The following is a 14,324-nucleotide window of genomic DNA, read 5'->3' on the forward strand; positions in this document are numbered from 1 at the left end:
GTAGCGATTAGCAGGCTGAACTCGCAACCGAAAGGGTCGAGTTTTTAACATGATATCAGAATCAGTCTTAAGAGTAATTCTTCTTAGGCCAGTGTTTGGAGTAATGTGACATTACTCCCTTATATAAATAAAAACTAACCTAGCCAGTGGCAACGTATCTTGGGACAAACAATGTATGTATCTAAGTTTCGAGAGTGTCTGCACGTTATAGCACCGTATTTGAACGGCTACCAAAACAACATTTTTTTAGTGATGTGGCGGTAGCCGTGGTAGTATGGGCACTGAAACGTGCAGGCAGGCGAAGTTGTCTTATCCCGCATAAAGAGGTCCTAGGTTCGATACCAAACAGTATGGACCGACTTATTGAAATTACTTGTTTAGCGCTAGGATGTCAATATTTGTAGCAATCGAGGTCCCTAGATGCGTCAAAAATAGGGATTTTAATATACATCCTCATATAATAATATATATTATATAATATATTTTAATTACCTCTTTTGGTTCGTCATTTCGCTTAGTTTCTATTCTACGCTAATTTCCATGCTCCAGTACGTGAGTGCAAAGCGTTCAATGTTTACAAGAAGCTATCGTATTTGTAGTACTCTACTTTCTTGATAAAAACAATTTTTCATGTTTACGTCATAAGTGTCTTATACTGATTTAATCAATGTGAAAAATAATAGAAACTCAACAAAGAAAATAATCAACTAATCAATTTGTTAATGTGATTATGAACAACAAGAAAAGCCATGGAATTACATATTGTAGCGGACAAACTCGCAGGGATGTGAGGAGTTCATTCACTCGGTCAGTACACAGTTTCCCGGAGCATAACTTAATTCCGATCAAACGGGAAATATGTGCATTTGTATGTGATATAAATAAAATATATAAATAGCATGCACGCTGTATGCAAGCATCGTTTCATTTTAATGAAAATTTTATACATTTTGTGGTATATCACTAATACAGCGTACACTATATATATATTCTAAACCTTTATTGGAAAACCTTACAAAACGCTGAGCACCGGTTCCTTATCCGCTTCTATGGCGGAATCGTGGTTTATACTTTATACATTCCAGTGGAGTTGAACTTCCTGTTTGTCGAAGAAGGGTAAACAAGAAAAAACTGTAGCTGTCTCTTGTCTCTAAATGCTCTTTGTGATTAATTTTTATAATTATTTTATCACTGTAGTAAGTATTTATTTATTAAGCTTTATGAGAAAGTCTGGTTTCTTTATATAAAAATGTGTCAAAATAGAAGGATCTTTCCTATCAAGATTCACTGTTTTCTACTCCATTGCTGATGTGTATGAATGCAAAGTGCTAGAATTTAATTATAACTCTGCATCAAGTTAATATTTCTCCGTATTCGTGTTAGAGTTTCGTAGCATACCCATGAAAAAGCCAGCCTGTCTTCCAAATATCTGAGTCCTTGGTAAAATAATCTCTTACAAATGTAACGAGATTCTTTTATTCTTTTAGTATGACGGTGTTTGTTTAGGATATTATTTATGTAACGCTGCAAGATTTAGTGAATAATATGAATGTTATAACCTGTTACAATTGTAAATAATATGAATATATATGTTATAACATGTTACCTTGGTAAATAATCTGAATATGTGTTCTAACCTGTCACCATGGTAAATAATAGGAATATATCTGTTCTAATTTGCCACCATGGTAAATAATAGGAATATATGTGTTCTAACCTGTTACCTTAGTAAATAATAAAACAAAACAATTCATGCAGTGATCTTCAGCAGAAACATGCATCACACCAGGATCGATTTGCTAATGTCAATGATGAGTGTATGGGGAACTTTAAGGAGTCAGATTGGTTCATATATTAGCATACTAGACATGCAGCTGAAAGGATCATGGATTAAAACTTACCATTGAATGAGTCTGGGTCAGTGAAAGTGGTGTGCTGTTTTATAAGGCATTATACTCCAGTTGCCTGCACACTAAATAACCTACTTGAGTTTGTATGCTGTAAAAATAAAGGGTCCTGCTAAATACTGCTAAGCTTGACAAAGCCCGACAAACCCTAACAAAGCCACACAAAGCCATGTGAAGTCAAATAAAAAATGCATATTTATATTACTAATTATATTGATGAATAAATTAACAAAGCCGAAAGACAAGTTTTCAACATTTATGCAAAATTAAATGCCCGAAAAGTAGGTCACAGTACAAATTTGAAATCAAATAATGAAAGAGTAATAACAAAGTATGACAAAATCATAATTAAACATTTATTACTTTATAAATTGTTCACTGAACTTATCTAAAGAAAGTGCAGTTTCTTTTTCAATATATACTAATCACACATAGCCAGACAGTTATAAAAGTCATTTTAGACAAGCGTATTTATAATTTAAATTATATTGATGAATAAATTAACCAAACTGAAGGATTAGTTTTCAACATGATTATGCCGAATTAAATAACCAATAAAATTTGGCGGCAAAGTTCGAATTCGAATATTAAGAAAACCATATGTAAAATGTTTATTATTTGATAAAGTATTCATTTGAGTGATTATCGAAAGAAAATGCAATATTTCAGTATATCCTAATTATGCAATGCCTGATATACAAAGCTCGACTAAGCCATACATAGCCTGACAGAGTCGTGCAAAGTCATATTAGAAAAATGTATATTTTAAATTATATTGACGAATAATTTATCCAAACGGAAGGACTAGTTTTCAATAGAATTATAATTAATGATAAAGCCTGAAAAGAAAACATATTTGAAATGTTTTTTTTTTATAAACTGTTCATTTCACTGATTGTCGAAACATAGGTTGACAAACTAAACAAACTTTTCGATGTTTCATAAGAAAGGCATCTTAGTTTTCCCTTTTTTTCTTCTTCTAAACAACACTCTAAACATGTAACAGGTTACTCAATAGCAAAGGACTAACAAAATAGAAAATAGAAAGTATAAAATATTAGGAGGGAAACAGGGAACCTTCATGTGGATAAAGCACGATGCATAGACATCACATGGCTATGTCACAATGCACTACACGAAGTGGACAGGCTTGCAAAAGAGTATCAGAATAACCCACGAGAAGTAAATAATACTATACAACAAAAAGCCTGCTTCATTTTGGAAATAAATTTTAATGCAAGAAACGCCACACGATAGTCACTCAGATAAAACACTAGGTTTCATTTTAATTTCAACTTGTAGTACATCATTTCTCTCACCAAAATTCTAAATTGCAAATAATTTCAAAATATCTAAACTTATACCTAGACAAATGCATTTGAAAAGTCCATATTAAAATATATATTAAGACAGCTGGGTAAAATTGGGAAAATAGTTCCACTGTCCCTACATAAAGACTTTATAGCATACACACACTGTATAATTGCTACACATAGCATGCATGGGACATAGAAGATCTTTGGCAAAGATCACCAAAAATTAAGGATAGAAAATCTGAAATGGGGATGGGACCCATGTTTCAGACTACTACCCTTTAAACAATGCTCAGACTCAATAAATACCCTGACAAAATATAGTTATAAACTCAAATTTTTATCAGAATTCTTTTGTAAACCTTAAACAAGCACCTACATCTTGGGGGAAATACATGAAAAACACTTTATATTTTTATTTAAGTAGGGGGCATCAGTCTGGTGCCCCCCCACCAAAAAAATAATTGACAGTCATTTCCATGCTTTTCCTTACAGTTATATTCCAGACTCGTTAATTTATGTAAATAATAATAAAGTATAATAAAATTAATGATCTACTACACTACATTCCACTTCATAATTTATAATAGCATATCTAATGAATTCACTGTACTAATGAATGTTCAGTAATGTTTGTTTGTTGTTATTTCTTTGAATTACAGTCCAAAATTGATTACCTTTAATAAGATTGAAAAGAAAAAAACCAAAACAGTATCAAAAACATTTTGAAGAATTGTTTTGCTCTAATACACTCTAAATTTGACTTTATTTCGGGTATGCACAGAAAGGAAGCGAAAACAATCACAATTACATATTAGTAAACTTATATTTGGCATAATCAACTTTTTGTAACTGCCCTTATACTACCTCTATGTTAATTCAGTTAAAGGTAGCATGTGTCTACTCACCTACTCGTGATTGTAAAACGTGTTAACTCATGTTAATCGAATTAGAGTAGCACTTAACTACCACATACCTTAAATTTTATATCAACTGTAAATATTTTCCAGTATTGTAAGTTTAAAAATCTTTCTGTCCTTGTATTGGGTTAAATAGATAATGAAAAAGAATTTTCGGTCATTTAAATCTGCATAATATGTTGAAAACTAGTTTTTGGGCTAAGTTACTTGAATGATCAATATAATGAACAATACACATTCTTTTTTAATCTGACTTTGTGTGGCTTTGTTGGGTTTTGTCGGGCTTAGCAGTATTTAGCATGAACGTAAAATAAACATTCCCAACCCAATAAAAATAAAAATAATTATTGACATTTATTTTCAAGAAAGTCTTCTTTTTTTTCTTTCATAATCTACATGGTCACATGTAAGACTGTCAAATTGACACATATAATTTATAAACGAGATCTGTCTTCACCTTGTAAACATTTACAAAGCCGCTTTCCTCTCATGTGAAACTGATCTTGATGAGTATTGATGATCACATGTTAATAATGAAGCAAAGAATGCACATGCATTATCCAGGGATGGTCCTGGCTTTTAAAAAGCTGTCGCCAAAAAAATCGCCAACCTCAATATTTTGTCGCCAATTTTCAAAAAGTGTCGCCAAAAAAAGTAGTGTACATTTTTCCAAGTGTTAATTTAGTCTATTAATGTAACAGGCAATGAAAATTACAAAAGATGGATTAGTTAATACTTTAATTACAAGAAGCATTAACAAAATGTTACAAAGTGTTACATGAAGATCCGTCGCGATTTTAGGGCTGCCCACTTGTTGAATGCAGTTTCAAAGTCTAATTTTTCACATCTGTACATGCTGATTCTCATTAAATTCTTGAGAGATGAGATGCAGAGCTTATTTCTGATGTCAGTTTTTATGAAGTTCATCTTACTGAATCCACGTTCACAGTGTACAGTGCTGACAGGTGACACCAGTAGTCTCTCAGCAGCCCCCCCCCCTTTATGGCTAGCTTCACAAAGCTTGTAGCGAATTGCTTCCTAAATCCCAAGAATGATCACTGAATGCTGTATAAATTTTCTCGACAAGAAAAATAGGATCTCCATTCCCACGAATGAAACTTACACGAGTCAACACCTGGCAATATTGGACCGTATATATAAGCATAAATTCACACCCAACTTAGGGATTCTTTCACTCCTGTATTTTGAGAAATAAATAATTATTATTAATTATGCAAAACTGTTTTTTTTTTTTTTTTTGCTATTTCTTGTTGCGGAGTTTAAGTCTCTGCAGCCATAACACAGGATTGATGGCAAAAGGAAAAGATCAATGAATAAAATGCTGCACTGGCGACAGATGTAATTGTGATTTAGATTGTTTCCATTGGCTTTGTATTTATACACAGTTGTCGGTACTTCAAAGCTTATCAGTTTTCTATGAAAGTTCAGCAAAACTATTGTATTGGTATATGTATAAAAATACAGAAGGATTAGCCATACAATTAATTGTATCTGTTCTATTCGCGTCTTAAGAAGTCGGTCAGTTGTAGGTATAGTGCGGTAGCATGATTGACTGTATCGCAGCATACAGTACTCAGCCCAGATGTCAGCATAAGCAGATTATGATGTAACAATGCACTGTAAAGATGGGGTTGTCAATAAGAACAAAAGATTGTTTATGTAACAGATTGATACCAATGCATTGCTTAGTCAAGTTTGTGGCTTCCTTTCGTTCTGCCTTTTAATTTATCCAGTCCAAATCCATGATTGTATGTACAAATTAAATAACCAAAAAGTATGTCGCCAAAAAAATCGCCAGATGGGATATTTTTGTCGCCAATAAGGAAAAAAAATCGCAATTTGCGACATTGGCGAAGCCCAGGACGATCCCTGATTATCTTTTGGCTAAATAAAAATTATAAAGTGCTTTCTAGCAAATTATAATGGAGTTTTACAAAATTATACAGCATGATGGCATTGACATCAGACAAAAGTATAATCAGGCTTCAAAATTTGCTATGGTTTCCAAAGTAACGTAACTATTGAAGATGGTGAAATCTAATAAGACTGTTAATGTTATCTGATGCTTACTGATGTATGGTATCAGTGTATGTCTAATAACAGTGTATGTATGTTACAGTGTATGTATGATATCAGTCTATGTATGGTATCAGTGTATGTCTGATAACAGTGTATGTTTGATATCAGTATATGCATGATAATAGTATGTATGATATCAGTGTATGTATGATACCAGTGTATGTCTGATAACAGTGTATGTATGTTACAGTGTATATATGTTACAGTGTATGTATGATATCTGTGTATGTATGGTATCAGTGTATGTCTGATAACAGTGTATATATGGTATCAGTGTACGTCTGATAACAGTGTATGTATGGTATCAGTGTATGTCTGATATCTGTGTATGTATGGTATCAGTGTATGTATGATATCAGTATATGAATGATAATAGTATGTATGATAGTGTATGTATGAGAACAGTGTATGTATGATATCAGTGATAATTGAATTTTCAAACATTCTGCTTACCTAAATAATGCAGACAAATATAAGCATTAGGTAAACATAAACAGAATAAAAATATTGTGACATAAATTACACGTTTATTGAATGAATTTACTCTGAAGTTTTACCCCCAAGTCATTTGATTATTGGTGTGGTCCCTGTCAGACTCAATTGGGGGGCACTCAGCAGTTATTATGTACTTTTGAGAGATTGACTTATGTAAGGTGAAGTTGCTTGCATTTGAAACAGGCACAGTGGAGAGAATGTACGCATACCTCTATGCTACTTTGATGTAATGTGGCTGACGTTTCTTTGGATATTGCACTTATGGAAATTGTACATGATCTAAGCACAGTGGTAACTGAAATGACTACTTCCGTATGGTAAAAGTATCAGCCTGAATTAGTCTAAAGTACACTATCTTTAGCACTTGTTAAAATAGGGAAAATGAATTTTGCCCTACTAGACAATACCAGCTTCTGAAAGTATAATGGATAAATTACTACATATATAAAATGTAATAAAATGTTATGTGCTCTTTTGTATACAATTTACCTCTGAAGTCTAGGATGTGACCATGACTAAGTGGAGCTAGCAGTGTTTGAAAGGTGCACATCTGATGTAAGGCTAAGCTGTATACTCTATAACCCATATTACACCCATCAGTCATACACCTAAAACAAAAAGGGAATTAAAGTTTATTTGAAAAATACCTAAGATATACGTCTTTTTTAAATAGCATGTATAACCAGTGAGGAAACTCTGGGAAATTCTTTTCTTTAAAATTATAACCCTATGCAAAATATGAAACTGTAGAGCAGTGTCAGTGTTAATCATTCATTTTCTCATGATGATGTGAATATTTACAAGTTTTGTCTAATAGGAAATAAATACTTAAAAACAAAATTTAAACATTTAAACCATTATTGTATGTATATGGGATAAGCCAACTTCCAAGTCCTAACTTTGCAGGAGGCAAGTTTGTTACCTTTGAAATGAGCCAGCTATAATGGTCTGAGATTGATTTTGCTGATTTCAAGGTGGCTAGGTGATAAAAAATGTGATTTCTGAGGGTTTTTCGACAGATGTTTGGAATGAAAGGTATTTGTCATGAATGATTAGCCACCTGAATCTCATTAAAAATGTCTTCACTAACTGATGTTATTAATACCTCTCTCGTCTGGGAAATTCCCATAATTTTTCAAAACTGCCATTGCAAAGCCTCTGCTGAAGAAACCAACACTAGACCATAACGATTTAAAGAACTACTGTCCAGTTTCTTATCTCCCATTCATATAAAAAATCTTAGAAAAGGTTGTTCTATCCTGGCTTGTATCTCATCTAAATTCAAACAGTCTTTTTAGCAATGTACAATCTGCATATCGCCCTTGCCACAGTACTGAAACTACTCTTCTAAAAGTAGTTAATGACCTTCTCTCTGCGTTGGAAAGCAGAAAGATTACAGTCCTCACCCTCCTTGATTTGTCTGCAGCATTTGACACAATAGATCATGATATATTACTTCAATGTCTAGCATGCATTTGGCATTCATGATACAGCCTTACTGTGGTTCAAGTCCTACTTGGTCAACAGGACACAAATTGTATCTGCAAATGGAATACACTCCAGCCCAGTTGATCTATGTTGTGGTGTTCTACATGGGTCTACTTTTGGACCTGTTCTCTTCATTCTGTACACTCAGTCACTCTCAAGTGTCATAGATCATCATCCAGTGTCTCACCATTTGTACGCTGATGACACCCAAATATACAAATCTAGCCACCCAACTGAAGTTAATGCTACCATCCAAGGTGTAGAGAGGTGCATTTCTGATGTGAAGTCATGGATGACATGTAACAAGCTGCAGATGAATGACGATAAAACACAAAGACTTTCTCATTCATATCCTTTACCTCAAACAATAAATATCAGCAACACCAACATTAAATTTACACAATCAGTACAAAACCTAAGTGTTACTCTGGACAGTACTCTCACATGGCACCAACATGTCATGAACATATGCAAGTCTGCATATCTTGAGCTGAGACGCATCAGCTCAGTTCACAAATACCTTTCAGTGGCTGTCACTAAAACACTTATGTGTTCATTAGTACTTTCAAGACTGGACTATTGTAACTCAATTATGTCTGGTTCATCTCAATATCTGCTCCAGAAACTTCAAAAAGTGCAAAACACAGCTGCTCAGATCATACTTAGATTACCACGATCAGAGCACACCTCCCCATTTCTCTGTATCCTACACTGGCTATCCATTCGATCCAGAATCAAACACATAATTTGTTCTCTGTGCTATGTTTCACTGTCGGACTCTAGTCCAACATACCTATCTGACCTCACCTGTATGATACTCACCAGCAAGATACTTACGCTCTTCTGACAATCGTATACTCATTATTCCAACCATGAAAACAGTCATATGGACAGCGTTCTTGTGCATACCAGGGCCCAGCAATGTGGAATGAATTGCCCAATGAACTTAGACACAAAGACGTAGTGATCACATTCAAGAGGGCTCTCAAAACTCACTTATTTCAACAGCAAGAATAAACTTAAAGACCTAATAATGTTTCCTACTTTAAATATTCTCAGCATGTTTCTTAATGTTTTCTAATTTCTTGGTGTTAGTTTTTGTAATCATATCATTATAAGTTTTTTATCTTATAGGTGTTGTCTAATGTTGTAAAGCACTTAGAGCTTCTAAAGATTTGGCGCTATACAGAGTCCTCATTAATATTATTATTATTATTATAACATTTGTAAATCACTGCCAGTTCAAAGGATTTGACAAGCAACTGGACATTGGTCATTGGATCATGAAATATCATGAGGTAAAATTATCTTTGAGTTGTTTATCCATTGAAATGTAAAATACCATAACTTCCTTAAGGAAACAACACTCAAAGGCTGCTATATCTGATTTACAAAATGTTTCTTTTTCATGCAGTTAATAAAGGTGTCATTGACTTAGCTTCATTCAAAGATTTCTAGGTGCTGTTTATGGTGTATAATACTGGCCTAGACTGTTCAACAGTCGGTGGTGTCAATAGTCAGCATGTTGAGTGACCAGACCAAGATACACATTGTATTAAATTCAATGGAATATGACATCCTGTTTACACACCTTTAGCCAATGTTTGCAGATAACATTTACTACTACAGATTTTTTCAACCTTAAGAAACAAGTGATGCTTACATTTGAGTGAACAAAGTATTTGAAAATACTGTAAAGCAGAAATTATTTTCATAGTATGTACTGGGTTTCATTAGGACCTAAAGAAAACATTATTTTTAATTTACTCATAATTTTTGCACACACATTTATATGTATTCTAAAAAGGGCAGTTTCAGTTTCATGTAAAAATTAATAGTAAAAACAGTGGCTAATAGTAAAAACGATGGTCCTGACAGGCAAGTGGAATTTTTAGTTAGAGCAGGTGATCTTTGTCTTCAAGTCACTTGCCCTGGGCCTTTGTCAGAAGAAAGCAATGTTGTTTGAGTACTGTACCTGGACTGCTTAGGACAGGAGAAATATGACAACAGATTTTGCACTAAATGCCAAATATTGTTTATCATAATTTGAAAGCAAATTTCTTAGTGCATACTTTGTTGAATTTTTATGTATAAAATAATAAAAACACTGTTTAGTTACTGTAGATGTTACTCTAAACTATTGTTACACTGTTTAATTACTGTAGATGTCACTCTACACTATTGTTACACTGTTTAATTACTGTAGATGTTACTCTACACTATTGTTTCAGTATCTAGTTACTGAAAGCTATCACTGTAAACATGAGCGATAAATTTGGATGTTGGCCAAACTTATTTACATGAATTACATTCACAAATCCTAATGTTCTCCTGTTATATATTACCCCATAATTTTTGGTCAGCAACTCACATGCCGAACTCAAAGCTGCTTTCTAAACTATGTTACAGTGTTTGGACAAAAAGATGAAATCAAGTTAATCACTCACCTACAATACACTTTCAATACACACATACAATACACTTTCAATACACACATGCAATACACTTTCAATACACACATCCAATACGCTTTCAATACACATGTTCAATACACATATACAGTACATGTCCAGTACACTTTCAATACACACATGCAATATACTTTCAATACACATATTCAGTACACTTTCATGAAAAAGTCCATCTTTTAAGGAGAACTAATTTATGTTCATGGTTTTGTGTACCGGGTATGTTTTGCAGTAATGAAAGTTTCATTGTTACTTTATTTTTTTGTCTTTTCTTAACAGATGGAATATTGTTATTTTGATGATTGTGTTTTAGTAAAGCTTTCTAAAAAATCATTGTATTCCTTGTAGAAAACGTGAATTTATAGTAATATACAGTACATGAAGGATGGATGTTGTAAGGAGGTAATGATAGACGACTGTTAAGGCCACTGGCTTCTTAAGACTGTGTAATTAATTAATTCAGTGGAAGTTGGCTTTTCTAATATTTTCATGAAAAATTCCTCTCTGCTCTCATTACTTTTAATATGTTACTATGGTTACCATATGTAAACTAATTATCACTTGAATATGTATATTGTTAACATCATGCTCTAGTGGTAAGCATAGAGATATTGTGATGCACTCTCTTAGTCTGTAAGTATCCTGTGTATCTATTAATCTGTCCTTTATCTTCTAAGCAACAGAACCTAATGAGGCAGTTAACCAGCAACAGCAATATTTTAATTACCTTTTCTAAACAACCACTTTTAAGTATTTGGTACTTATATTGTCTCTGACGAAAGGCTGGTAATTATTTGCTCATGTTTCTGGTCTTCCTGTGATATAGGTCAGGGGTCGGCAACCTAAGGCATGCATGCCATAGGTGGCATGTCAAGACGTTTGTTGTGGCATGCAAAGGGCAGCCAAAAATCTCAATTTTAACAGTGTTACTCTTTTATTGGTGGCACACGTTCATTCATTTTGTAATTAATCCAGAAAAAAAAGTGGCATGCTATGTAAAAAAAAAAAGGTTGCCGACCCCTGATATAGGTTACGGATCAGATGAATAATTATTTTCATTGCTATAGCTGTTTTTTATAATATATCCAAAGACTAAATTTATACTTTTATATATATATATATATATAGAGAGAGAGAGAGAGAGAGAGAGAGAGAGATAACATCATTACAGTTGTGTATTTACTTTTTTCTTTTTCCATTTTAGACTTCCAAAGACATTTAAAGGGGTTCACAAGTAAAATCTGAATCATCACTTAATGAATTTTTTGTACATTTGACATGGCTATGGCACCCAATTCTGAAGAAATAACTTGTGGCATACAGAAGGCCATTGTGACTCTCTGTATGGAAGCGTATTCCTCTGGCACTGAGGTGGAGATTGATGGCATTATATGTCTTAGGGACACAAAACATAAGCAGTATGAAGTGGTCAAGATACACAAGACTTTCATAAAGCCAGATCTTGGAAATGCAACTTTAGCTAGCTTTGGAAATGCAAGTTTTGGAAATGCAACTTTAGCTGGCTTTGAGAATCCGAGTCCTGGTAAGCAGACAACACTGACTGCAGAAAATAATGCATCTAGTAACACTACAGTGATAAGTGATAGAGACAAAATAACTAGTCCATGTAGTTTTAGCAGCAGAGAAATGACAGGTCCATTTAGTTTTAACAGGAAAGAAACGACTGTGAGAAAATATGGATTGCGTGAAGAGAAGCAAAAGCAGTTCTCACAACACTTAAAAGTACAGTCAGAGGAAGTAATATCAGATTCACCAGTTAGTCATAATGGTTATATGTACTCAAGCAAAGATGGTGAATCAGACATACCGGCTCATGATTTAGAGAAGCCATTCACTTCAAAACCAGTTGCATCAAATGGACAAAGTATGTATCTAGACCATAGGTCTGTGAATACAACATTACCAGCAACAGAATGTAAAAGGAAAACAGTACAAGTGGACAGAAGACCAACAACAGTTATCAAAGATGATCAGACAATATCCGATGAAGTGCTCATGGAGATTAGTATGGAACAGAAGGAGGAGGAGGAGAAGGAAGCGGAACATGAAAAGAAAGAGAGAGAAAGAGAAGAACGGAATAGAACTTTTAGTGAGGAACTTGAAGATGATGGAGATTGTGTAATAGTTAAGATTGAGACACAGGATGATGAAAATAATTCAGATGAAGTCTTAGCACTTAGAGAGATTCCCTTTTCTTCTGAAAATTTAGCCTTTCATATAACCTCCTTTGACTCCCAGAAGCAGTCAAGCATGACTGGCAAGAATTTAAGTCATGGTAGAAAAAGGTCTGTATCCAATACATATATATTTGATACAGATGCAAAAAAATCTACTGGCTTGGGATCAGATTTATCTGAAAATGAGGCAGTTAACCAGTCAAATAACAGACTTGCACATGATGATAATATTCATGGGGGTTTCCACAGGAATGTATTCTACAGTTCCCATGACAACACATTGATTTCTTCCATTGAGCTTAGTGACTGCATGTCAGGAGGAGCAGTTAGTACAACTCCACCTTTGACTAAATTACAGAAATTATCATCACCTAATACCTCAGACTCGGAAACAAGATTTTCATGTTTTTTATGCGGGATGCAGTTTGTCACCAAATCAAATCTTTTCCGACACATGAGGAGCAGTTGTAAATTGGTTGGGAGAAAAGCTCCATGCCAAGTGTGTGGGAAAATGCTTCTTGATAGGCCAGATAATTTGAAAGAACATATGTTGTCTCAGCATGGAGTTGAAAGAAATTTAAAAGATATAAGTGACGTTGATGAAGTTGTTCCTTTACCTAGAAGTTGAAACTCGTAACAAGTTAAAAAATTACTGAGGAAACAATCATTATGTTCAGTGACCAGATTTGTACAGAGTGGCATCATCCACACAGAAAATATTATTCAAAGTAATTTTCTTTGTAAGAGTTATCTACCCTATACTAAATAACTATACATGGTATTGTTGAGGGTAAGAGTTATATCAACAAATATCATGAAGCATTTAATATTGTCATTAACACAAGTTGTCACCATTATTGTAATAGAAAATTATATGTCACTATTGTGAAGTAATATTTGTTTGTAGTATGTATTTTCATGGCTCTCCCAAGACTTACATTTTTGTCACTTACTAAATTCATTGATTTAAGAAAGTTCATGGGTAGTAAAGTACAATGCCTGGATACCTGGTACAACTACAAGTTCATGTTTCCCAATATGAAAGCTTGTTTTGGCAATACAAATCACTTTTTTGTAAATGAACGTGTTAAAGGTTGTATAGAAATCGAAATTAAATGTTCTGTTGATAAGTATTTGATCATTAAATTGTGCCTCAGATGTTGCCGCTTGTTGCCAGCAAGAGGCCATGCTATTCCACTGTCTGCTGCTCATTATTTTTTTTAGGAATCACAGTCCATACTTCCAGCATCTCAGGTGAACCGTTAAAGAAACAGGACTGACAAATATTTGTCTGTTGGCAACACGCACACACACATATGATAACATTTTTGTTATTATTGACTTGTCACAATGAATGTCTTTGATCTTGTATTACATTTTCTCATTGTTCTTTGCGATAGCTGCTTCTGTTGTTGGTAAATTTAAAGAGACCAGT

General features: G+C 33.7%; 1 protein-coding gene across 1 annotated transcript; it reads left to right on the plus strand.

Moving 5' to 3' along the window:
• The first annotated feature begins 1,097 nt into the window (after positions 1–1,097).
• Positions 1,098–14,260, plus strand: LOC149772597 (uncharacterized). Its single transcript, XM_089947592.1, has 2 exons — positions 1,098–1,196; positions 11,896–14,260. The coding sequence occupies exon 2, from the start codon at positions 11,970–11,972 to the stop codon at positions 13,515–13,517; it is 1,548 nt and encodes a 515-aa protein (XP_089803718.1). The 5' UTR covers positions 1,098–1,196; positions 11,896–11,969; the 3' UTR covers positions 13,518–14,260.
• Positions 14,261–14,324: the final 64 nt, after the last annotated feature.

Source organism: Sinohyriopsis cumingii, unplaced genomic scaffold (genome assembly GCF_028554795.1).
Source record: "Sinohyriopsis cumingii isolate HCF-2022 unplaced genomic scaffold, ASM2855479v2 utg001348l, whole genome shotgun sequence".
NCBI classification, from domain to species: domain Eukaryota; kingdom Metazoa; phylum Mollusca; class Bivalvia; order Unionida; family Unionidae; genus Sinohyriopsis; species Sinohyriopsis cumingii.